General features: G+C 38.5%; 1 protein-coding gene across 1 annotated transcript in view; it reads left to right on the forward strand.

Moving 5' to 3' along the window:
- SENP1 (SUMO specific peptidase 1) overlaps positions 1–24,826 on the forward strand; it is a gene marked incomplete at both ends in the record, with an annotated part of 78,573 nt that extends 53,747 nt beyond the window's left edge. Inside the window, 8 exons of the mRNA XM_080706432.1 lie at positions 3,686–3,770; positions 3,993–4,148; positions 6,784–6,915; positions 18,576–18,779; positions 21,405–21,484; positions 22,626–22,710; positions 23,471–23,566; positions 24,764–24,826. Coding sequence (XP_080562558.1) covers positions 3,686–3,770; positions 3,993–4,148; positions 6,784–6,915; positions 18,576–18,779; positions 21,405–21,484; positions 22,626–22,710; positions 23,471–23,566; positions 24,764–24,826 — 901 coding nt within the window. The remainder of the gene's footprint in view (positions 1–3,685; positions 3,771–3,992; positions 4,149–6,783; positions 6,916–18,575; positions 18,780–21,404; positions 21,485–22,625; positions 22,711–23,470; positions 23,567–24,763) is intronic.
- Positions 24,827–26,961: the final 2,135 nt, after the last annotated feature.

Below are 26,961 nucleotides of genomic sequence, written 5' to 3' on the forward strand. Positions count from 1 at the left end.
CCAGTACCACCAAAAAGAAAAAAAAAAAAATTCTCTTAGAGAGCCGGGTGTGGTGGCAACACACTTGTAATCCCAACATTTGGGAGGCTGAGACAGGAGGATTGCGGTTCATGGACAGCCTCAGCTACTTAGTGAGGCCCTTTACAAGTTAGTGAGGCCCTGTTTTGAAATAAAGAATAAAAAAACTGGGCGGGGGTGTAGCTCAGAGGTAAAATGCCCCTGGGTTCCATCCCCGGTACCGTAAAAAAAAAAAAAGAAAAAAAAGAAAAAAGTTCTCTTGGAGCTGAGATATTTCTCTTTTCATATTTATTAAATTTTAGCAATTGTATGCCAGGTGTGTGTGGTGGCACATACTTGTAATCCCAGTACATGGGAGGCTGAGACAGGAGAATTGCAGGTTTGCGGCCAGTCTCACCTACTTGGTGAGGCCCTTTGCAACTTAATGAGACCCTGTTTTAAAATAAAGAATTAAAAATAGGGCTGGGTGTGTAGCAATTGTTGAAGTTAAATCATCACTTAGTAGCTAAGGCTGGCTTCCCAATTACTGGGATTACAATTGTGCACCACCACACCCAGCTAAATTGGTAAAATATTTAAAAGGTTTCTATTTATAGAAATAGAAATTCATGACCTGGTGTGGTGGCGCACGCTTGTAATCACTGTGCTTGGGAGGCGGAGACAGGAGGATCACGCAGGTTCGAAGCCAGCTGTGCTGGCTTAAGAGACCCTGTTTCAAAAAAATATATATAAAAAAATAGGTCTGGGAGTGTAGCCTGGAGGTATAAGGGCTTCCAGGAACCCCAGTATGACCAAAAAAATAAATAAATAAAAAATAAAAATTCATATAAAGTTAGCTATTTATAGCAATAGAAATTAATAGGTTTAATTGAGTTATTAGTAACCTGTCATCCTATACCTAACGCGTATGCAGAAGCCCTTCTTTTGATACTGGTAAAGCTGATGTATTGAATAATTTAAAGTTTGCAGAATTGCTGAATGCATTTGTTTTCTAGTTTCATGACTCTAAAAAATAAATGATCAAAAGTACAACATTTTAATTAAAACCTCAATAATACATAATTTTCTTTTTAGGGTTCATATTTATTTTGGGATTACCAGAGTATAGTCTCACCTTCACATAATCTTACTTTCTTTTATTTTGTTTTACTTATGATACCGGTTATTGAACCCATTGATATTCTGCCTCTGATCTACACCCTCAGCCCACCTGCCCTTCCTTCCTTCCTTTCTTCCCTCCTTCCTTTCTTCTCTCTCTCTCCCTCTCCCTCTCCCTCTCCCTTTAATGTGTGGTACTGGGGATTGAACCCAAGGGCATTCTACATCCAAACTACAACCACAGTGCCCTTTTAAAAAAAAAATTTTTTTTGCTGAGCATCTCACTGTGTTGCTGAGAGGCTGTCCTCAAACCTGTGATCCTTTGTTTCAGTCTTCTAAGTACTGGGATTATAGGCATGTGCTACCATGCCTGGCACTTACTTTTTATTTTGAAACACGGTCTCAGTAAATTACCACACACTAGCCTTTAACCTGTGATCCTCTGGCCTCTCAAGTTCTGAGATTATAGGCACGTGCAGCTGTGCCTGGCCACTTCCACATAATTTTAGAAACATGTTTTATAAGGTCTACACACATATAAAAGATGGCGGAATAAAGAAAGGCAGTGTGTTTTGGTTTCTCTGAGACTCAAAACTCAACCAGTGGGAAGAATGCTACTTGGCAAGAAAAGAAAAGCAGTCAGAACTCAAAAGAAGAAAGATAGTTGAAATGTAGTTGATTTGGTAGCAGCACAAAGAGCAAGTGACTGAAAAGAGCTCCATGTGTCTCATATGGTAAGAAGAGGGCTTAGGTGGGAGCCATCTGTTCAGTCCATGCTAGACCCTCCTGTGTTGGAGGCTGCCAGAATGTAGCAGCTCTTGGTGATGAACTCCAATAAAGAAGAAGCTAAATCCTGTTGAGCCAGTGATTGCAGAGAAATGTCATAAAAAAGCAATCACATTCTCTCGAAACCTCATAAACCACAAATCTCCAGACCCAGACTGCCCAGCCAAATGACCTACTGAATTCCTGTTGCTGCAGCTGAATTTGTTGATACTAAGAAAATATGAAATGAGAAAGCATACAATATATGAAAGAACATATCAGCGATGAAATTGATTTAAATAAGAATAAAAAAGGCCCTGAGAGAAATGGAGATAAATGAAATAGAGTCCTAAATAAAAATGATCATTGGCAGACTACACTGCATGGAAAGTAGTCTCACTCTTAGAAGACAGCTCTTTCAAAACTAACCACACAGTCAACAACATATAGAAAATATGATAACATGGCCAGAACATTTAAGAAATCTGGGACTATATGAAATGACTTACTGCATGGATAAAAGGCATTGAAGAAAGTTTAGAAGCAGAAACCAAAGGATTTAGAAACCTTTTAAGCTATAATTTTAGAATTTCCCAAATATGGAAAATGAGATGGACAGTACACATAGGAAATATTTAAAACCCCAATAACATTAAAGAAGAACTTCTCCATACCACATAATCAAAATAATCAAAATGACTTACATAAGCCAGGCATGGTGGCTCATGCCTGTAATCAGTATCTTGAGATGCTGGAGACCAGAAGATTGCAGGTTTGAGGACAGCCTCAGCAAGAAGTGAGATTCTAATCAACCTAGCAAACCGCTGTTTCAAAATAAAAATAAAATAGGGCTGAGGGTATAGCTTAGAGATAGAGTTCCCGGTTTAATCCCCAGTACCGTGTGTATACATGATATTGAGATAAAAGGAGAGAATTTTATATGCATTGAGAACAAAGGACAGGTGATTTTTTTTTTTTTTTTTGAAACAGGGTCTCACTAAGTTGCTGAAAGCCTCACTAAGTAGCTGAGGCTGGCTTCGAACCCATGCGATCCTCCTGTCTGAGCCTCCCAAGCGCAGGGATTACAAGCGTGCGCCACCATGCCCGGCAGGACAGGTGATCTAGGAGTAAAACAGTAAGTCACTCTGGACTTCTCAATCCAACTTATGAAAGCCAGGAGGGCCTGGTATGATGTACTCTAAACCCTGAAAGAAAAAGGACTATATATTTATAAATATTCACTAAGTGATTTGTTTACATTGAGCAGCACAATAATATAATCATTTTAGTAAAAGTGGTAGGATAATTTCAATAACTCCATGTTGTTGCACTATATGTCTTAAAACATAAATGTAGCTGGGCATGATGACACATACCTGTAATCCCAGTATTTGGGAAGCTGAGACAGGAGGATTGCAAGTTTGAGACCAGCCTCATCAATTTAGTAAGACTATCAGCTACCTAGCAAGACGCTGTTTAAAAAAAATAAAAAAGGGGCCTGGAAGCATACCTCAGGTAGAATACCCTTGGATCAAATCTCTAGTAAATAATAAATAAATAAATAAATAAATAAATAAATAAATAAATAAAATGAATGTATATAAATATATCTGTAATCGATCTCACTATCATGTTCAGTTAAGTGCACCAATAAATTATTTAAAACATTAAAATATAAATGTGAGATATAAATTAATGTATAAGAGTTTTGAACTATCTGAAGGTTTTGTATTTAATACTCATGTATCAGCAACATGTTGGATGCTCAGAGGGTGATTTACATTTGTGTCACTTTTTTTTCTAGAACTAGTGTGTATGATTCTCGAGCACGGGAAAGATTGCGCCAGATTGAAGAGCAGAAAGCACTGGCACTACAGCTTCAAAACCAGGTTAAAAAACAATTTGGGAGATGATTATAAATAAATAGTATAGCCAAGGTGAAACTATTTTGGAAAGTTACTGGATTTGGGTGATTGCTTTTGTGATTGCAAGATTGTATGGTAGCATAGCCTTTTGTATATATTCTGGTCTCTCCAGAAAGAAATACTGAGAATACATAGGTCAAATAGTAGACTTCTTTATCCCCCTTATTCTGAAGGTTTGTCTTCCAGAGATTGCAGGAACAAGAATATTCAGTACATGATTCGGTAGAACTGCATCTTCGTGTACCTCTTGAAAAGGAGATCCCTGTCACAATCACCCAAGGAACAGAAAAAAAAAGTCATAAATTAACTGATAGTGAAGATGAATTTCCTGAGATTACAGAGGTAAAATACATGGTATAAATTCCCACACTAGCAAGCATTATTTTTATTTTATTTTTTTGCGGGTCTGGGGATGGAACCCAGGGACATTCTACCTTCAAGCTATACCCCCTGTCCTACTTTATATTCTTTATTTTGAAACCGGGTCTCACTGAGTTGCAGAGGGCCTCACTAAGTAGCTGAGGCTGTCCGCAAACTGCGATCCTTAGGTCTCAGCCTCCCGAATGCTGGGATTACAAGCGTGCGCCACCATGCCCGGCTAAGCATTATTTTTAAAACAAATGCTTTGGAAATTTTCAGACATAAAGAGAACACCTAGAATTTAAATTTTATTGCATACTTATATGAAATCTCTACTTTATTTTGAAAGGATTACTGAAAATTGATGAAGAATTATAAATGATTTTAGCAAGTTTAGTGTAAAAGAATTTAATAAATTTAAATTTTACTTCATATGTATTTTTCTTAATCCACATAAGCAATAATTTTGGGCGGGCAGTGTTGGGGATCAAACCCAGGGCCTCACATGTTAGGCAAGTACTTACACAATAAAAACCCACTGTAGAAAATTTATAAAATATATGAGATGTGTAAATACTTTGTGTGGTGGTGCTGGGGATTGAACCCAGGGGAATTTTACCTCCAAGCTCTACTCCCAGGCCTATTTTATTTATTTTTATTCTTTTTTTTTTTTTTTTTTTTTGTGGTACTAGGGGTGGAACTCAGGGCCTTTTCTACCTCTAAGCTATACTCTCAGACCTATTTTATACTTTATTTGGAAACAGGGTCTCACTAAGTTGCTGAGAGCCTCCCTAAGTAGCTGGTAGCTGAGACTGGCTTTGAACCTATATGATCCTCCTGTCTTAGCCTCCCAAGCACTGGAATTACAAGCATGCGCCACCATGCCCGGCTTATTTGATTTATTTATTTATTTATTTATTTATTTATTTATTTATTTGCAGTACTAGTGATGGAACCCAGGGGGATTCTTCCTCCAAGAGACACCCCCAGCCCTATTTTTTATTCCTTATTTTGAAACAGGGTCTTACTGAGTTGCAAAGGGCCTCACTTGAGGCTGTCCTTGAACCGGCTCTTATTTATTTTGAAACAAGTTCTTACTAAGTTGCTGAGGGCCTCACTAATTGCTGAGGTTGTCTGCCATCCTGTAATCCTCCTGTCTCAGCCTCCCAAGTACTAGGATTACAGGTATGTGCCACCGTGTCCGGCCTGTGTATATTTTAAAAACCTGTTCCTAATCCATACTTGTCTTTTTTATTTTTTGCAGTACTGGAGATTGCACTCAGGCATTCTATCTCAGAGCTATACCTCCAGCTCTATTTTTCATTCTTTATTTTGAAACAGTTGTGGAGGCCCTCACTAAATAGCTAAGGCTGTCCACAAACCTATGATCCTCTGTCTTAGCCTCCCAAGTACTGGGATTACAAGTATGCACTACTATGTTACCTCCAAACTATACCCCCAGGCCTATTTTTTTTTTTTTAATTTTTATTCCTTTTTTTTAGAAAAAGTTTATTTGTCTTTGAAAAAGTATTAAGGTTTGGAGTGTAGCTATGTGTTAGAATTCTTGCCTAGCATGTTTAAAGCCCTAGGTTCGATCCTTAGCATTACAAAACAAAACAACTCTCATATATCTGGTAAGCATAATCCATTTATTAGAGTTGCACTAGACTTCATATTTTACATTTTAAAAAGTAAAGACATTTCTAGAAAAATAGTATTCAAAAGTCACTATCTTTACTTCATTGATATCTTTTGTGAAAGTTTCTTTTTCTTTTCTTTTCTTTTTTTATTTTGGTGGTACTGGGGTTCCTGGAAGCCCTTTTACCTCCGGGCTACACTCCCAGACCTATTTTATATTTTTTTATTTGGAAACAGGGTCTCTTAAGCCATCGAGGCTGGCTCTGAACCAGCGCGATCCTCCTGTCTCTGCCTCCCAAGCGCGGGGATTACAAGCCTGCGCCACCACGCCCAGCGAAAGTTTCTTTTTCTTATGAAATCATTTAAACAGAAATATGAAACAAGTTATTTTCAAACACCTGGACTTTTTTTTTTTTTTTTTTTCGTACTGAGGATTGAACCTAGATGCATTCTACCTCTGAGCTACACTCCTAGCCCTATTTTATTTTTATTTTGATACAGGGTCTTGCTAGGTTGATGAAAGTCTCTACTTGCTAAGGCTGTTCTTGAACCTATGATCCCCCTGTTTTGGTCTCCCAAATACTGAGATTACAAGAGTGTGCCATCATAAGGATCGAACCTAGGGCTTTAAACATGCTAGGCAAGAATTCTAACACATAGCTACACTCCAAACCTTAATACTTTTTTTATCCGTTTAAACCTAGGATATTTGATAAAAGGTTATTTCAGACTTTAGGAATTAATATGAAATAAGGGCCGGAGTGTTGTGCTGAAAAAAAGAGAAAGAAGGATTAGATAGGATGGAAGGAAATAACTAGGGAGATTATTAGGAAGGAATAGAAACCAAACATTAGGTAGAAGTAAACTGAGTAAGAGTAGACTGATAAACAGTTGGCTAGTAGTAAATACAGAAGGGATTGGTGAGAAATCTGATTTGATGCCATGAGTGTTTGATTTCTAACACCTTTCATTTTCCTAGGAAATGGAGAAAGAAATAAAGAATGTATTTCGTAATGGGAACCAAGATGAAGTTCTCAGTGAAGCATTCCGCTTGACCATCACACGCAAAGATATTCAAACTCTGAACCATCTGAATTGGCTCAATGACGAGGTAATCTAAGGGGTTTTTGTTTTTGTTTTTTGCGGGTTTCGGGGTGAAACCCAAGGGCATTTGACCTCTGAACTACACCCCCTGCCCTATTTTTTATTCTTTATTTTGAAACTGGGTCTCACTAAGTTGTGGAGGGCATCACTAAGTAGGTGAGGCTGTCCGCAAACCACAATCCTCTGGTCTCGGCCTCCCGAATGCTGGGATTACAAGCGTGCGCCACCATGCCTGGCTGTATTCTAAGTTTTATATACAATGTTGAACATTAAGTGGAAGTTAAATCAAGACCTTATCTCATTGTTTCTCAAAATGTGGTTCTCAGATGACCTGCATCAGAATTATATCTTATAGGCCTCTCCACTGTTCTAAGCATTAGGGAATGTGGTAGAGATATTATATTTAATAAAAATCTCAGGTGACTTTTATATACTTTAAAGTCTCAGGACCACTGATTCCTTGTATATAAGATTTGGACACTGAAGGAGAGGACATGCATTCTAATGGTATTCATTCCCCCACCCGTTTTTTTTTTTTTTTTTTTTTTTTTTTTTTGGTGATGTTGGGAATTGAACCCAATGGCATTCTACCTCTGAGCTACACTCTCAGCCCTATTTTATTTTATTTTATTTATTTATTTATTTATTTATTTATTTATTTATTTATGATACTGGGGATGTAACCCAGGGGCATTCTATCTCTGAGCTACACATATCCCAGCCCTATTTTTTAGTCTTTTTTTTTTTTTTTTGTGGTACTGAGGTTCCTGGAAGCCCTTCTACCACCAGGTTACACTCTCACACCTATTTTTTTTTTTTATATATTTTTATTTGGAAACAGGGTCTCTTAAGCCAGCGAGGCTGGCTTCGAACCTGTGCGATCCTCCTGTCTCTGCCTCCCCAGCGCGGGGATTACAAGCGTGCGCCACCACACCCGGCTTAGTCTTTTATTTTTGAAACAGGGTCTCACTGAGTTGCAAAGGGCCTCACTAAGTAGCTGAGACTGTCTATGAACTGCGATCCACTGGTTTCAGCCTCCCAACCTATTTTATTTTTTATTTGGAAACAGGATCTTGCTGTGTTGCGGAGGTCCTTACTAAATTACTAAGGCTGGCTTTGAACCCGTGAACTTTCTGTCTCAGCTTCCAAAGTATTGGGGTTACAGGCATGTGCCGCCACATCTAAGACTTATTCTTTCTTTTTTTTTTTTTTTTTTTTCTTTTTGTGTGTGGTACTAGACATAGAACTCAGGGGCATTCTATCTCCAAGCTACACCCTCAGCCCCCCTCTCCCCCCCTTTTTTTGGCAGTACTTGGGTGGGAACCCAGGGGCATTCTACCTCCAAGCTATACCCTTATACCCCCAGCCCTATTTTTTATTCTTTATTTTGAAACAGGGTCTCACTGAGTTGCAAAGGACTCCCCTAAGTAGTAGCTTGAGGCTGTCCATGAGCTGCGATCCTCCGGTCTCAGCCTCCCAAATGCTGGGATAACAAGCATGCGCTACTACGGCTGGCCCTAGCCCTGTTTTTTATACTTTATAACTTTATTTTGAAACAGGGTTTCACTGAGTTGCAAAGGGCCTCACTAAGTAACTGAGGCTGTCCGTGAACATTGATACTCCTGTCTCAGCCTCCCAAATGCTGGGATTACAAGCATGTGTCACTATGCCCAGCTTTATTCTTTTTTTCATTAAGGGTCCTGCCTGTCCTGCAGTTCACATCTGAGCACTATTTAATCTCTGTCTTTGTTGCAGCATGAAGAAATACTTTGGAACTTTTATATAGGAATTCAGTTCTCCTTCCCTTTCTATGTCTGCTTATTTTGCATCACTTACATGATAATTAATAAGCTTCCTAAAACATTCTTCACACTTGTACATGATATTTTTAAAACAGACATTAATAAAGTTATATAATTATATATTTGAATTGGGGGAGTTAATAATCACCTCCCAATTCTAGTTAAGTATATTAATTATACTATGATCTTTAATCCCATCCTATTCCTAAACCTGTAGAATCCTGTTTTATTTCTAAATGGTATTTTTAAAAGATGAAAACTGGGGTTTGGTGTCTTTTCCTAAGTATTTTCTTTCTTAAATCCATTAACATCATCCTTGCCTTGATGTACTTAAGCTTCAGAGCTGAGCAGGATTTTTACATGCAGTAGATAGTCTAGATAACATGTATCCTGTTTTTATATGCTTAAGACCTTCCAAATAATATTGGAACATCTATTGAACATTTAGCTCATGTTAGGCACTATTTAAGTATTTTACATGTTTTACTCTTATAAGAGTCACTATTCTCTTGGGAGTAATATTATAGTTTTAGCATCTCCATTCGGTAGTTAGAAACAAGGCATGGGAAGATTAAGAATCTTAAAAGGTAATATAACTAGTAAGTAGCATAGCCAGGGTTCAGTATTGGGTCTTATCTGCTCTTTCATTCTGCTTCAGAATCATAAATTGGATCCTTTCTTAGGGTTAAGTGTATAGAATACTGATTTTCTCTGGGGCCAGCCGGACTAACCCTGTTGTCTCTGCTACTGGTCAGTGTATAAGACAAAAATTTAGAAGCTCTTCCCTCCCTGAGTAATATTCTTTGGCCAAGAATGATAATGAACATATGATTTGATATTGTCGTTAGGTGGACATCTCCCACCCGCCACTTTTGGCTCCTCAGATATTAGAACATTGGATGACATAATTGGGGCTGGGAGGAAAGCACACCAAATCAAAGGGGAAAATGAAAATCAAGGATAATCATGCAGGGCATGGTGGCAGACACTTGTAATCCCAGTACTTGGGAGGCTGAGACAGGAGAATCGCACGGGTTGGAAGTCAGCCTTAGCTACTTAGTGAAGCTCTTAACACCTTAGACCCTATTTCCAAATAAAAAATATAAAATAGGTCTAGGACTGTAACCCGGAGGTAGAAGGCCCCCTGGGTTTTATCCCCAGTATCACACACACACACACCAAAAAACCACAAAAAACCCCACAAAACACAAAACAAAACAAAAAAACAACAAGGAGAATCACAAGTCTCCACTAGTAAGTTGTGATCTATGGCCTATTTGCTGTAAATTATGTAGAACCATCTGGGGGCAGCAATGAGTAGGCTATGAGCTGAGTTCTTGCCATTTACTATGGTAGTTACCTTTGCCTTACAGAGATCCCTTACAGAGGCAGCATTCATTAGTACATATTTTCCATTCCCTCTCCCATCAGAAGCTGGATTTTTAACAAGCAAAGTTAATGGAAATTACATTATTTAGAGAAGATGAGGGGGCAGGAAAGATTCCTTGTCTATCCCTACCACACCTCTCTATAACTTTGAAAACACTACATTTCTTCAGAATAATGTTAACCTTGAAAGTGGGTGTCAGTTCATATTGTCTGTGGTGTCGATGAAAACTTTTTAAAAGAACTATTTTTTTTCTTTTCCTTTATTTAATTTTTATATTTTGGTACTGAGGATTGAGCCCAACACTTCTCTACCTCTTAGTCTTTTGCAAGTTATTTGTTCTCTGTTATCAATTTTGTTCTTTTCCTCAGATAGGTACTTTTATCAATAACCATTTATCTTCTTTTTGTATGTCCTGCCAGTTTTATAGGATGTTTTAAGATTTTCTCCAAAATAAGGTTGTTGAGTTCATTATTTTTATAATTAACAAGAAATATAAGAACCAGAAAATGAAAGGAATCAGATTTAGTTTATAGAGAAAATAAAATCCAGAAACTCTGTATTTGGGACATATATGCAAAGTCATTAAGCTATTCTTCCTCAGTCTTTTTCCTAAAAGAAAAATATACTTCCATGCTCATTCATATAATGAGCTTTCAAAATTGTTTTCATGAGTGGATATATTTATGGGTGAATTTTGTGAAATTCTGTGCAGCTTCTAAGGACTAGTGAGTGACATTGTTTTAGTTCCATAATGAAAATTGAAAACCTCAAAAATCATGAAAACTGGCTACCTTATAAAAATATAAGGGATGTTATAGATGGTAATTTCTATACTGGATCGAAAGATTAGATATTGCTAAAAGATATCTAGTAAAGGGGAGGATAGGGCTAAAGAGAAGAAACGTAAGCTGAGAGTGGTGGTGCACACCTATAATCCCAGTACTTAAGAGGTTGAGCCAGGAGGATCTTAGGTTCAAGGACAGCCTCAGCAACCTATTAAGACTCAGCAATCTAACAAGACCCTATTTCAAAACAAAAAATAAAAGGTATAGCTCAGAGGTAGCATGCCTCTGGGTTCACCCTCCAATACCAAAAAAGAAAAGAAAGTTATAATTAAGGAAATTTCAGCTAGGTATAGTTGTGCAAACCTATAATTCCATCTACTTTGGACATTGAGGCAGAAGGATCGCAAGTTTGAGACCAGCCTGGGCACCTTAGCAAGACCCTGTCTCAAAAATAAATAAATAAATAAATAAATAAATAAATAAATAAATAAATAAATAAATAAGTTAAAAATGGCTGGAGGGTGCCGGGTGTGGTGGCGCACGCTTGTAATACCCGCTCTTGGGAGGTGGAGACAGGAGGATTGCGCAGGTTCGAAGCCAGCTGTGCTGGCTTAAGAGACCCTTTTCCAAAAAAAAAGTATAAAAATAGGTCTGGGAGTGTAGCCCGGAGGTAGAAGGGTTTCCAGGAACCCCAGTACCACCAAATACTACTACTACTACTACTACTACTACTACTACTGCTGCTGCTGCTGCTGCTACTACTACTACTACTACTAATAATAATAATAATAATAATAATAATAATAATTGGCTGGAGGTATAGCTCAGTGGTAGAGTTTTGCCTAGCATGTAGAAGGCCCTGGGTTCAATCCCTAGTACTGCGGAGTGGAGGTGGGGGTACCAAATAGGTGTCAATACTAGAAATTATTTATTCCCATAGATTGAATTTGATGACAGCCAAGAATTCCTTCCAATTCTAGGTTAATTATTCTAATAAGAGGACTGCTTTGGTTTTTGTATTTCTGTATTTCTGCTTATAGATTTGCTGCTGTGAAGGCCTGAGGATTGTTTTACAAGACATTAGATTTTTAAAAATGTGGAAATTATTTAGGTATGCAGCACTGATGGAATAAAAGGGGCAAGGTTTAACCTTTAAACTACCAGCTGGGCATGGTTGCGCTTATTTATAATCCCAGTGCTAGGAAGGCTGAAACAGGTTCATGGCCAGCCTCAGCTACTTAGTGAGGCCCTCTGCAACTTAGTGAGATCTTGTTTTATAATAAAGAATAAAAAATAGAGTTAGGGGTGTAGCTTTGAGGTAGAATGCCTCTGGGTTCAATCCCCAGTACTTCAAAAACAAACAAACAAAAAACTTAACTACAAAACTAAACAGACCTGGGTGTGATGCACACACTTGTAATCCCAGCATTTGGGAGACTGAGACAGGAGGATCATGGTTCGCGGACAACCTCAGCTACTTAGTGAGGCCCTTTGCAACTCAGTAAGACCTTGTTTCAGAATAACAAATAAAAAAATAGGGCTGGGGATGTAGCTTGGAGGTAACACCCCCAGTCTCCCCCCCTAAAAAAAAAAACTAAACAGAAGATAAAAAACAAAAATTTTCAGACATTGCATATAATAAGCATTATAGGACAGTGATCCTTGAGAGAAGAGAAATAAAGGGAATGTGCTCTGTAGTTTCCCAGCATATTACTGAGATTGGGGGCACATGGGAGAGCTGGGCAAGGCCATGCAGAGGGGTTTCCCTCAGGCTTAGATTGAATTGTTGATCTATACATTTGTGAGGAGAAGCTACTAGAGGCTGGGAAAGAATTGCCAGAAAGAAGGAATCAGAACACTCTTAGGTGGCAAGCACAGTTTTATGTTGCAACCAGTTAGAATAGAAAAGCCTCCTAAATCAGAAGACATATGAATAGAATTACAAGAGTTCATAGTGTCCATTGTCCAGTCAAAATTACCAGAAACTACAATTAATAAGTGTTAATGAAAAAAAATTTTTTTTGTGTGGTACTGGGGGTAGAACCCAGGGGCTTTTCTATCTCTGGGCTATACTCCCAGACCTATTCTTATTCTATACTTTATTTGGAAACAGGGTCTCACTAAGTTGCTGAGAGCCTCACTAAGCAGGTGAGGCTGGCTTCGAACCTGTGGGATCCTCCTGTCTCAGCGTCCCAAGCACAAGGATTACAAGTATGTGCCACCATGCCCAGCTTAATGAAAAAATTTAAGTATTTTTAAAAAAATTTTTATTGGTGCATTGTGGTCATACATCTTAATGGGGTACAAGATGGTAGAGGCATACATGCACATTATTACTGGGCATATGAAGAGGAAGGAAAATGTAACTTATTACAAGTGAGAAAAACTAGTCACTAGAACCACCCAGAAATGAATAGAATGATAAAATTAGCAGTGATGTTAAAACAGGTATTACAAATATATTCTATATGTTCAGGAAGATAGAAAAATATAAACATTATAGAAGATAAATGGAGATATAAAAAAAGACCCAAATTGGACTTAAAGAGATAAAAATGTATCTAAAATAAGACATATAAAGAATAGTATCAATAGTAGATTAGAATTTCAGAAGAAAAAGTTTGTGACCTTAAAAATATGACAATAGAAAATATTCAAAATGAAACATAGAAAAAAGACTAAAAGAAGATGACAGGACTGTCAGTGAGCTGTGGGATAACATCAAGCAGTGTGAATATGTAATTGAAGTCCCAGAAGGAAAGATAGGGACATGGGTGATATGAGAAAAGTGATTGAAAATTAATGCTCGAAGATTTCCCAAATTTAAAACCTGTAAATTGACAAATCTAAGAAATTTAGCATAAAGCTGGGCGTGGTGGCGCATGCTTGTAATCCCCGCACCTGGGAGGTGGAGACAGGAGGATTGCGCAGGTTCGTAGCCAGCCGAGCTGGTTTAAGAGACCCTGTCTCAAAAATATGAAATAGGTCTGGGAGTATAGCCCGGAGGTAGAAGGGCTTCCAGGAACCACAGTACCACCAAAAGAAAAAAGAAAAAAAAGAAATTTAGCTTACTCCTCAAGTAGAAGAAATCATGAGAAAATATGTAATAATCAAATTATTGAAAACCAATGAAAAAAAGAAAAAAGATGCCGGGCGTGGTGGTGCACGCTTGTAATCCCTGCGCTTGGGAGGCGGAGACAGGAGGATCGCACTAGTTCAGAGCCAGCCGCACTGGTGTAAGAGACCCTGTTTCAAAAGTATAACATAGGTCTGGGAGTGTAGCCCGGAGGTAGAAGGGCTTCCAGGAACCCCAGTACCACCAAAAAGAAAAAAAAGGAAAAAAAGAAAAAAGATATAAAGAACAGATGACAAATAGAGAAAAGGAACAAGATGGTAGATTTAAACTCAGCCATACCAATATTAATTGTAAATTAGTCCAGTAGAAATACATGACATATCTAAGTTTAAGTTGTCTAGTTATAATATTAAAAAAGAAGTAGGTGAAATTCTAATATATTTTATTTAACCCACTATATCTAAAATATGTCCTTTAGGCATGTAATCAGTATTCAGAGATTCTAATGAGATATTTTCCCTTTTCTTTAGAATGTCATGTACATTTCATACTTACGGCGCATTTGAGTTTGGATTAGTCATATTTCAAAAGCTCAGTAGTCACATTGGCTAGTGGATACCATATTGGTATTTACATGGCAGGGATTATCAGATTGGATGAATAAAAGCTGCATATAAGAAACTTTTCTTTTATACTTCTAAGGACTGGATCATCATAATATAGTAAAGTGCTGCTGTCTGGTTAGTCTTTGGGACTTTCTGGTTGATAAGGATACATTTAACTGAAAAATCTGAATGGGAAGATCAAAAAATAAAGTTGGCAAAATGACTTTTGTCTTCCTGGAAATTTTCTTGGTTCCTGCTTAGAAATACTGTCATGCTTAGACTTTTAGAATTTTTTTTTCTAAGCTACAAAGAAGGGTTCAAATTGTAAATATGAGAAGGGTTAAAGATCAAGACTTGAAGCCGGGTGTGGTTGTGCACGTTTGTAATCCCAGCACTTGGGAGGATGAGACAGAAGGATCACATAGGTTCGAAGCCAGCCTCAACTTAGTGAGGCTCTCAGCAACTTAGTGAGACCCTGTTTCCAAATAAAATATAAAAATAGGTGTGGAGTATAGCCCGGAGGTAGAAAAGCCCCTGGGTTCTACCCCCAGTATCACAAAAAAAAAAAAAAAGATCATGCCACCTGGCATCGTGGTACACACACTTATAATCCCAGCATTTGGGAAGCTGAGACAGGAGGATCATGGTTCGCTGACAATCTTGGATACTTTAGTGAGGCTCTTTGCAACTCAATGAAACCCTGTTTGAAAATAAAGAATAAAAAATAGGGCTGGGGGTATAGCTCAGAGGTAGAATGCTTCTGAATGTAGTGCTGGGAGCAAAAGAAAAAAAAAAAAATCAAGACTTGCTTGTAGCCAAAGTTTGAAGTCAACTTGGACAACTTGGCATGATCCTGTCTCAACGTAGAAAATAAAAGGGCTGTGTGGGTGACTCGTTAGCAGAGCATTTTCCTAGCATGTAGAGATCCTTGGTTCAGTCCTCATCACTGAGGAAATAAGAATCAAGATTTTACTGCTCAGGAGTATACACGAGAAAACAATGTTTGTCTGGTTTACTAGGCAAGAAGGAAGATACAAATAGCAGTGATCATTTCTGTCATTGTGGTAACACAGAAGAAAAAAAAAAGATTGAATCCTGAGTAAAAAACATGTAGACTTTTCTTTTAAAGAGAAGGTTTTTTCAGCTTTAGCCTGGCAGCTCTTCAAATAAAATCACAAAGGAACAAAGACTATAAACAACCCTCCCATCCCCAAATAGGACTGCATAGACAAACAGACGCTCATGGCTGAGGCTGTGAAGGCAGCTGAAGGGCAGTTTCTTAGGCATCAGGAGCCGCAATGAGCAAATAGAGGCAAGTGTGAGCCCTAGAAGGGTAACAAGTAGACTAACATTGGCAGTAATGTTCCAATGGTGGTGTAAGCCTCTGTTTCAAAAGGAATTGAAGATCCACTGGAGCTAGGAGAAAGAGTATGTAGAAAGAGTACTTGCCAGAGGGGGAGGGGGAACTTCTGTCTTTGTAAAATAGAAGCAAATGCTGTGGCCATCACTGCTTCTCTTTCATCTTGAACACTGTGATCCCTTCTCTCATTTCTTTTTCCTTCATCTGCAGCCCTCTGTGAGATGACATTGTAGAATTCTTTTTGTTCTCTAATTCCTAGCTTATTTTGGGTATGATTTTTGTCTTGGCTGAACTATGGCAATTTTCCTCATTTGGAGCAAGTGACAACTGAAAAACTGAAGAAAGAGACTTGAATTTAAACTCTGCCTCAGATGTCCTTAGCTAATGGAAGGGAACATTGAGGCCACCAGACTCCCTCCTCCTGGGATATAAGGAACATGAAAAAGAACCCAGACTACTCCTTAGAGCTAATTAACTAGTCTGGAAGAGGAATTCTCAAAGGTTACTGTGATAATCCAAGCCCTAGTTTTCTGTTCTTGTTTGACTAGTCTTTAGCTTTGCATATAGCTCACCCTCTCAAATTGGGGTTCATACTATGTTATAGATGGGAATTTCTATACTTAGTTTCTGGGATTCTTTCTCCTGAAAAATAGGATAGTCATGACACTCATTTGTTATTCTTTTTTTTAATGTACTTTAAGCTAATGATTCTAGAGGTAATAGGCACTTGGGGAAGATGTATCTCCATGGCATTCATGTGCTTGGCTGTCCTCTCTCTTTACTTTGGTCATTATTGCCTTTTAAAATATATAATCTGTCTATACTTATGGAAGGTTTGGCTTACAATGACAGGTAGGTCATTGCCTTTTTGCTTTATTTCTTGGATTGAAGGGTTAGGCTCATGGCTAATTTGGGATGAGTAGAATTCCAGAGGAATTTTATCAATTCTTTCTGGCTAATTTTGTCTTTGGAGAATGTAGTTTACAGCCTAGAAATCTATACTTCCTGGGGTGATCCTCCCACATAGATGTGATGTCCTCACTGACCTAAAGGCATCCTTAAGCACCTTTCTCTTTGGGCAAGTTAGATTGAAAACCAAGATGTGAGAACTATATTATCTCACTGAGTTTTGATTTGTTATCAGTATTTAAAACACTGAGAACTCCAGTTAGCTATTGGACATCACACACTAGGCAGAGACTTAGCCACTGCCTGAGTTCTCTAGGTCTGCTGATCATGTTGCTTAGTGGACAGAGCTACAGGCAGAACAGTGTCTTTCTTCAGACTTAGCAGACTTAGCCTCCTTCACCTCAGAGCTCTGCCTGGTGGTACGTGTGGTTTCCCTGCAGCTGCCTAGGCATCCTCATCTATAGGCCCTTTCTCTAGTCTAGACCATGCTCCGGTGTGTTTCTGGCAGTGTTCCCTGCTGCCTACCCAGTATGTAGTTGCCTACTGTTGGGCAGTAGCTCACTGCTCTGGCATCCTGGTGTGTAAATATTTGTCAAAGGATGGGGGCATTTTCCCATTCCTCAAAAAGCATTCTGAAAAATGTGCCTGTTTTCTTAGTCATATTTCCAAGCTGTGGCTCAGTTAGCCCATTCATTCCTTGCAGTTGACAGACATTGGCCTAGTCTCAGCTGGCCACATAAAGTATGCAGTAACTTCCAGCACAGTAAATTTCAAGCTTTAGTACCAGAGAGACCTGGACCTAAAGGAACCATAGACAAAATAGTCACTATAAGAAAAGACATTATTTCATTAACAGAAAGAGTCACCCATCTCTTCTGTCAAGCATTTTAATTTCTTTCACTCATCCTTGATACTGAAGGAATAAATAGAATCAACAAATAAAGCTAATAAGCACATAGATTCTGAAAGAGAACTCTACTCCTCTTGCTTGTAACTTCACTTCTAGGTGTTGTATAATCTAAGTTTTTATACGGCATCCATGGTGGCCTCTATAAAGTTAATATTGCTGAGCAATATTAGCAATATTAGTTTGTAGGTATTTTTCCAGTGCAATTAATGTTTGCCCTGTCTCTTGGTTCTACTTGAGACCAAAATAGTTTGCCTCCGCAGTATGCCTTATGAGGCTGAAAAGGCAGTCTGACCACGGAACAGGTTTTTTGCATTTGTGTAAAATCAGGTTATACTCATATTAGGTTTGAACTCTTGATCTTAGCTTAATTAACACTAAGCTCTTAACTGAGCGTAGGATCTATTTAACTTACTTACATAAGCTCAGAAGATTACACCAAAAGCTAATGTACCTTATTAAACTGCTTATACTTCCTTCCTTTCCTTTTTTCCAAGCCTCTTTTTCTAATATCCCTTCTTCCTCATTCTCTGTTCTTTTGACCTAGCCCTCAGTGTTATGCACGTCTGGCCAGCGTCTGCCCATTTGTATCCTCAACTCTATGATAGGTAGATAATTATACACGAGCCTTTTCTCTCTTCACAATTTATAATCACCTCAGCCCTCTCTTTTCTGCTCAAAAGTTGATATTAGCACATGCTGTTCTTTGGTGTTGGAAATATTTATCAATATTGATTAGGAAACAGTAACATATGCTATTTGATGTAGCAACTGCTTTTTTCTTATATGACATCTATTTTGAGTATTCTAACATGTATAATTTCTTCCCACAGATCATCAATTTCTACATGAATATGCTAATGGAGCGAAGTAAAGAGAAAGGATTGCCCAGTGTGCATGCATTTAATACATTTTTCTTCACTAAGTTAAAAACAGCTGGTTATCAGGCAGTAAAACGTTGGACAAAGAAAGTAGATGTATTTTCTGTTGACATTCTTCTAGTACCCATTCACCTGGGAGTGCACTGGTGTCTAGCTGTGAGTATCTTTTATTTTTGATAAAATTTAAAAGAAATATACAAGCCAGTCGTGGTGGCACACACTTGTAATCCTAGAACTTGGGAGGCTGAGACAGGAGGATCCAGGTTCATGGCCAGTTTCAGCTACTTAGTGAGGCCCTCCGCCACTTAGTGAATTGCACAACCCTGTTTCAAAATAAAGAATAAAAAAATCAGGCTGGGTTCAACCCCCAGCACCACAGGGGGGGAAAAAAAAAGAAGAGAAATATACATAAAAACAAACAGGCAATGTCATGAGAAGTAGTAGTTCTATATCATCATTTGATAAATGTGAGAAAGTGGTAGTTAGTAGTAGGTTGACTAAAAATCAGATTGATTAATGAATTTTCTTTCAAGAATGGGAGATACTCAGCTGGCTATGGTGGCACATGCTTGTAATCCCAGCATTCGGGAGGTTGAGACCGGAGGATTGCGGTTCGCGGACAGCCTCAGCTACTTAGTGAGGCCCTCTGCAACACAGTGAGACCCGGTTTCAAAATAAAGAATAAAAAATAGGGCAGGGGGTGTAGCTCGGAGGTCAAATGCCCCTGGGTTCCATCCCCAGACCCGCAAAAAAAAAAAAAAAATAAAAAAAATAAAGAATGGGAGATACTTAGACTTTGAAGAAAGCTGTGGAATTTTCTGGAAATGTTTAAAAGGTAGTTATGCAGTATCTAAGCAGCCTCAAGGCAAAACATGGGGAGAAGTGACTTCTTAGTGATGCCGCCATCTCAGATTCTGTGACTGATTTTTTTTTGCCTAATTATGACTTGCCTTGCATATACAGTAACTTAATGTTTGTTATGAGTATGAGAGAACAGATGATTAACTTGATGTGTTAATAAAAGTTTTTGTCTGTTCAAATTACACTTAGCCAACATTAATCCAAGAGAAATCCTCAAATAACAGAAACAAAATCCAGAATTTTTTCACCATCTGTCTCTTTTGTGTGTATGCTTTTATTAGTGCCTTATAGTCTCACATCATAATGTAAATCATGTTGACCATGACATACATACACATGCTTTTGGTGCCCTCCTCTCCCCATTACCCTCTCTCCCAAAACAGAATATCCAGATTGACGTTGATATATATTCACATGTATACACATAGTCTAAGGTAACATTTCTGTTAATGAACCTAAGTCTTCCTCTACCCCTACCCCTTATATCGCCTCCCTGGCTTCCCTGGGGTTTTTCTTTATCATCTGGAGTCTCTCTTGGATCCTAGTTACTTCCTATTCTGCACATATTAAGAAAAAATATGACCCTTCACTCTGTGATTGTCTAATCTCACTTAACATAATGTTCTCCAGGTCCTTCCATTTTCCTGCAAATGATACTGTTTTATTTTTTATTGCTGAGTAGAATTCCATTGTGTGTATTTCCCACAATTTTGTAATCCACTCATCTGTGGATGAACACCTAGGTTGGTGACACCTAGGAGGGTGTCCCGGGCCAACTCACCACTCCCCCCCATTCTTAGTTTTCTAAGGACTCTCCACACTGATCTCCATAGTGCTTGGACTAGTTTGCAATCCCAACAACAGTGTAGAAGTGTGCCTGTTTCCCCACAATCTCACCAACACTTTCTTTATTTGACTTTTTTATGATTGCCATTCTGATTAGAGTTAGATGGAATCTCAGTGTAGTTTTGATTTGCATCTCCCTGACTGCTAATGATGCTGAGCATTTCCTCATGTATTGTTTGGTCATTTTTATCTCCTCTTTTGTGAAATGTCTATTCAGTTCAGTTGCTCGTTTCTCTTTTGGGTTATTTTTCTCGTGTAAAGTTTTTTAAGTTCTTTGTATATTCTTTTTTTTTTTTCTTTTTGGTAGTATTGGGGTTCCTGGAAACCCTTCTACATCCGGGTTACACTCCCAGACATCTATTTTTTATATTTTTTTATTTGGAAACAGGGTCTCTTAAGCCAGCAAGGCTGGCTTCGAACCTGCGCGATCCTCCTGTCTCCGCCTCCCAAGCGCGGGGATTACAAGCGTGCGCCACCACGCCCAGCTCTTTGTATATTCTTAATATTAGACCTCTGTCAGAGAGATAGCTGGTAAAGATTTTCTCCCATTCTGTAGGCTTTCTCTTTAGACTCTTGATGATTTCCTTTGATGAGCAGAAACTTTCTATTTTAATGCCATCCCACTTATTAATTCTTGTTTTAATTTTCTAAGATTTGTAGGTCTTGTTGAGGAAGTTTCTTCCTGTGCCTATTATCTCAACTGATTTCTGTGCAGGGTGAGAGGTTTTCACCATTTTTCTGAAACTGTGTGGAAATGATCATGAGATATCCAATTCATATCCTATGAAGCACATGTTGTTTCTTTACTGTTACCCATCCTGGAGAGGGAGAAACTCTCAGGGTCCACCAGTTGATGAGCATTCAGCATAGTTCTAGGTAAAAAATTCCTTCTGTCTTCTGCAGATTAAGCAATGTAATGCAAAGTATCAATCAGACCTCTCACTCTTTCACAGAAAGTCTAGCAAAAGGTTCTTAGGGCCAAGGGAAGGAAAAGCTGAGAAATGAATTTCCTTTACTTTATCAATAGGCCGGGCATGGTGGCGCATAAACATATACATTTTTTCTTATCCCTAGGTTGTGGATTTTAGAAAGAAGAATATCATCTATTATGATTCTATGGGTGGAATAAACAATGAAGCCTGCAGGATTCTTTTGTAAGTATCTAGTTGAGAACATAAAAGTTTAGTGTCAATTTCTTTGTTGTTTTCTTTTTTTGTGGTCCTGGGAAATTGAACCCAGGTATGGTCTGCCTCCAAGCTGCATCGCCTAGCCCCTGTTTTTTGTTTTGTTTTGTTAAACAGGGTTTCACTAAGCTGCAGAAGTCCTCCTCACTAAATTGTTGAAGCTTGCTGTGAACCTGAGATCCTCCTGTCTCAGCCTCCCAAGTGTTGGGATAACAGGTGTATACTACCACACCTGACTTAGTTTTGGGTTTTTCTGTCATTTAAACTCAGTTATTTGATACCTTCAGAAGAGTGATCAATAAAAAGTGATCAATAAAATTTTATATTAAGTAAAAAAGTATATTTTAAATCTAAGTAAAGTTTGGTGATAATGATATTCAAAATATGGCTTAAAAGGGCAATTACTGTTCTGAGTACACTAACATAAATATTAGATATGTAGATAGAGATATAGTCACTCCTCAGAAATCATTTAATCCAACCTCCAAAATTTCAGATGAAGAGATGAAGGCCTACAGAGGTAACTTTGATTTGCCCAGGTTCTACTAGTTAATGCTTTGGGAACCAGAATGCAAACCTCTTGATATCCTACCTGTTTCTTTGCCGAAAACTTGTATTTCTCACTGTACCACTCTGATAGCCAGGAGATGATAGGCTCCACAATGGTGAGCAGTTTGCACTTAAAAACCACACTCTTTATGAGGTATGCATTCAGTAATTGTTGATTTGGATTGAATTTTTACACAGAAGAACCAAACCTAACAATAGTAAATAAGTACATACTGCTCAAGAATTATTTTTTTAAACTCAAGGTTGACTTTTAAAAGACCATATAAATCAGAGAGAAGAAATAAAAATTTTTCTTCAGGAGGTATATAGTAGGTTGATGGAGCCTGAGTATTAGAGGCAGAGGTTATGTCCCTTTTGTGTTGACAGGATTTGAGAGGGGCTCGGCTCCAGAGGAAGTCCAAGAATTCCCTGCCCAGCACTGTATATTCTTTCTTAGAAAAGCAGGTGAAATTTGTCTTGAGAAACATCAGCCCCATTCTTAGGATGGCAGCTGTCATCAGAGTTCCCCATAGCTCATCTCATTCTTTTCCAATATCTTTAGGCAATACCTAAAGCAAGAAAGCATTGATAAGAAAAGAAAAGAATTTGACACCAATGGCTGGCAGCTCTTCAGCAAGAAAAGCCAGGTATATTTCATCTTGATGCAATAGCTGTCTTAAGAGTAGGCTATCTGGGGAGGAGAAGATTTTACTATATCACGCCTAGGATCTTTTGTCTTGGTGTATATAGCCTCACTGCAGCTTGGCTGTTTGTTTCCTTGGGGAAGATAGATTAATTTATTTGTGGGAAAACTTGTATTTGTTACGTAGAACTAAGTTTTCTAAATGCCCAGCTATTTTCCTAAGTTTTTGTTCCCATGGGAAATGTTTGCTAATTTTTAGGCCCTGCGGGGGGAGGACCAGTTTTTACATCCATAAGTGCCAAGGAAGTATGAGACATTTTCCTGTGTGATTAATTAATATGAAGGACATAGACCTGACTTGAAATGCCTTATTTTTTTTATTTTTATTTTTTTTTTGTGTGGTACTGGGAGTGGAACCCAGGGGCTTTCTACCTCTGGGCTATACTCCCAAACCTATTTTATATTTTATTTGGAAACAGGGTCTCACTAAATTGCTGAGAGCCTCACTAAGTATCTGAGGCTGGCTTCAAACCTGTGCAATCCTCCTGTCTCAGCCTCCCAAGCGCGGGGATCACAAGTGTGCGCCACCACGCCCGGCTAAAATGCCTTATTATTTTTTCCTTTGAGCCTCTGTTGTCCTTAGTAGGAGACCAGTGTCATCTTTTCATAAATCAGGGAAACCTATAAAATTTATATCCTTTGGTTCTTAGTTTTTAATCTAAGAAGAAGTTTGCAGAGATACTGCCTTATATTTGGTCTTTCAGGAAATTCCACAGCAGATGAATGGAAGTGATTGTGGGATGTTTGCCTGCAAATACGCTGACTGTATTACCAAAGACAGACCAATCAACTTCACACAGGTAAGCTGGGCCATAAGGAGCTCTAGGACCATCTTTTCTCCAAACTACCCATGGATGTTTTTCTTTCTACCTGCATTCCTCTGGGGACCTTCTTTTAGCATGCTTTAGGCTATGACTCATAATACTGGTGATTACTATCTGACATATTACAGAAGATAATGATAGGCTATATCCTGGGTTACCATGTGTCATGTATGATAGTAAATAAATCATCGTTAAAAGCAGAGCATTATTTACCAATCTCCCCCACCCACATGCCTACCTCAGATCCTATAGAAAACAAGAGAACTGGGTTCTGAGCAAAACTTCTTTGGTTTCCCTGAATTTAGTCTGCATTGAGGTTTTAGAATAGGCCAAGCCTTGATCTCCTAGTGTCATTTCTTAGTTTGCTTCCTCTTCTTTCCCCTCACTTGATGCAACTACTCAGTCTTTTTTATATGGTCATTTCTTTGGTCTTCAGAGGCCAAAGTGAATTGAGATGAGAGATTATGGTTCATTCTGATATATTTTCCCTTTAACCCTTTACTTTTATAATTGATGGCTTTTCCAGATTTTTACACCACAGCCCTTTGTCTGTACCAGACTGAGCTAATTTTTGAAGTTTTCTTAACTCTTCCCCTAAAAACTGAGTTTTTATTTTCAGTCCCCAGTTTCATATCCTCTTAAAATTTCAATGTAGAGGACTTGATGGATAGCATACTCAAAATCCTTGGAGACATTCGGGCATAGCCTGGGGATTCCTGATGGTGTCCAATACAACTTCTAAGTCTACAGCAATGGAAAATCACAATAGAAATAACAGAAAGAAGCTGGGCATGATGGTGCACACTTGTAATCCCAGTACTTGGGAAGCTGAGACAAGAGGATGGCAGTTCGTAGGCAGCCTTAGCTACTTAGTGAGGACCTTTGCAACTCAGTGAGACCTTTTTTCAAAAAATAAAGAATAAAAAATAGGGGTGGGGGTATAGCTAGAAAGTAGATGCTCCTGGGTTCCATCCCCAGTACTGCAAAAAAAGAAAAGATGAAAATAGCAGAAAGATAGACAGTGTGTGTGTGGGGGAATACCTCTGAGAACTGTGTCAGTTGAAAGCCTTGAGAAGAAAAGGAATATGGGGACAATAGTGTTGGGTCTAGTTAGATGAAAATTAAGGATGTCTTTCTCTCTCCCTTTCTTTCTCTCTCTCTCTGTCTCTACAGCAACATATGCCGTACTTTCGGAAGCGGATGGTCTGGGAGATCCTCCACCGAAAGCTCTTGTGAAGGCCATCTCAGTGAGACGTTGACTCTGTGGGGGACCAGCCCTTTGTTGTCTATGGCCAGAGACCTTGGAAACAGCTGCTCCCAACCCTCTGTTCTTGTAAAGCCCTTGATCCTGGACCAGGCCCTGGCAAGATGCATTCACAAGCACATCTGCCTTTCCTTTTGTATCTCAGATACTATTTTTGCAAAGAAACTTTGGTGCTGTGAAAGGGGTGAGGGACATCCCTAAGCTGAAGCGAGAGACTGCTTTTCACTTCTTCAGTTCTGCCATCTTGTTTTCAAAGGGCTCCAGCCTCACTTGGTCCCTGACTAAGGGACTGAGAAAAGCTTGGAAAGAATCTTGGTTTCATATAAATTCTTGTTGTTAGGCCTTACCAAGAGGTAGGACAGGGCGTGGACAAAAGGTAGGGACAAAACCACCAGCATATACATGCACATACACATAACACACGTGATTTTCAAGATGTGTGGTCAGGAATGTGACTGTAAACTGGACTTTGGGGTACATGCATAAGTCCCCTCCTCTAGCACCCTTCCTATTTATATATCCCTATGCGAAACTTAACTGCTTCTCTGTAAGGCTGTTTTGTCTTCAGTAACTTCATCCCATCCTGAGGCATAGCACATAAGCCCTTGGCAGACCCCAGAGTCCCAAGCAGCCCTTTCTTTAAGAGCAAGGGTTTGCATGTGCTAACGACACATGCTAGGGGAAGAACCACCCAGGGAGGGTTTAGTGGAACCTCAGAGCCCCACTTCTACAGTTACCTACTTCTAACCAAGAAGAAAGACCTCAGTCTTTAGCATAAAATTCCAGTGTTGGATGAATGCAGGTCTAGTTGGTCTGTGGCTAGTTTAAATATGTTTCTAACCACAGAAGAAGATATACATATATATACACATACATATATGTCCAAACATATATGTATGTGAGTGTGTGTGTATGTATGTATCAATCACAGGGATATGCTTTTTTAAAAAAAGAAAAAGACTGAATGTGTTCACCATTTAGCCTGTAGATTTATTTTTATTTCCTGAGTTCCAGCACACATAGATCCCAACCCCTATGTGTAGGGTGTTTGTGGACTTTCTAACAGATTATTTTGAGGCCTGGATGAACTTTGGTTAGGGGTAGAAGTTATTGAGGGAAGTGATATTTTCAGCTTAAAAATGGCTGGAGTTTGGATTGATCAACTTGGGATTTAGACACTGCTATTCCTTTTTTTCTTTCTAGTATCTCCTCTACCCTCAGAGAGCTCCTAAGGCTTAGATAGTATAATGATCCAATGCCAGTGTCATTTTGTACTTAAGTTCCAAAACAGGAACATTTTATACTTTTTTCTGTATTGTAATAGGTAGTTTTGTATAAAATCTTTTCACCTCTCCCTTTGTATCCCATCCTTCTCAGCATTGTGCTCTCTCCCTGGGCTTATTTGAAAATTTTACTCTGTTTTATACCAAGCTTGTTTAGTACATTTTTCTATGTTTTACCACAAGCTACAATTTGAAAAGAAAACTATTTTTTTTAAATATTCCATTGTTAACTGAATGTTACTGTTTCCACTCCCACTACTTGTCCTACCTGGTTCATAGCTGCCTGCTTTCGGGGAAGACTTTGTGTGTGTTTTTTCTGTTCTGTTCTTTTCTTTTCTCTCTCTTGATGTTTTCTATAGGAAATAAATAGCTTTCTATATATGAGTTGCTGAGACCTTTCAAATTCTCTTTTAGAAATTTATGGTATGCAGATTCGCTGTAGGACTCCTGGAAATTGTCTGGTTTTTGGTATTAACTGTATGTATTTAAATGACAATTTGAAAGGTAGCAATGTAGAGTAGATTTGGACTGTGAATCAAAGACTTTTAAGTTTTTCAGGCTTTCTCATTGTTGTCCAGGGATTCATAATAAGTTAGTTTTCTGTGTTTGTTGTTCCCTTAGATAACATCTGTCTTATCTTCCTCAGAGACTTTGTATAGACCAAAGCAACAAATTTTATTTTCATGTATAGCAGAAAATGAAACATGCAGCAAAAGCACTTTGCAGAATATGTAAGGAATTGTTGAACCTGTCTGAACCTGGCCCCCTTTTCTCCATTGCAGTTTTGTACAAGGTAGAAAGTAATGAGATTGAGGACACCCTAC

Source organism: Muscardinus avellanarius (genome assembly GCF_963383645.1).
Source record: "Muscardinus avellanarius genome assembly, chromosome: 11".
NCBI classification, from domain to species: domain Eukaryota; kingdom Metazoa; phylum Chordata; class Mammalia; order Rodentia; family Gliridae; genus Muscardinus; species Muscardinus avellanarius.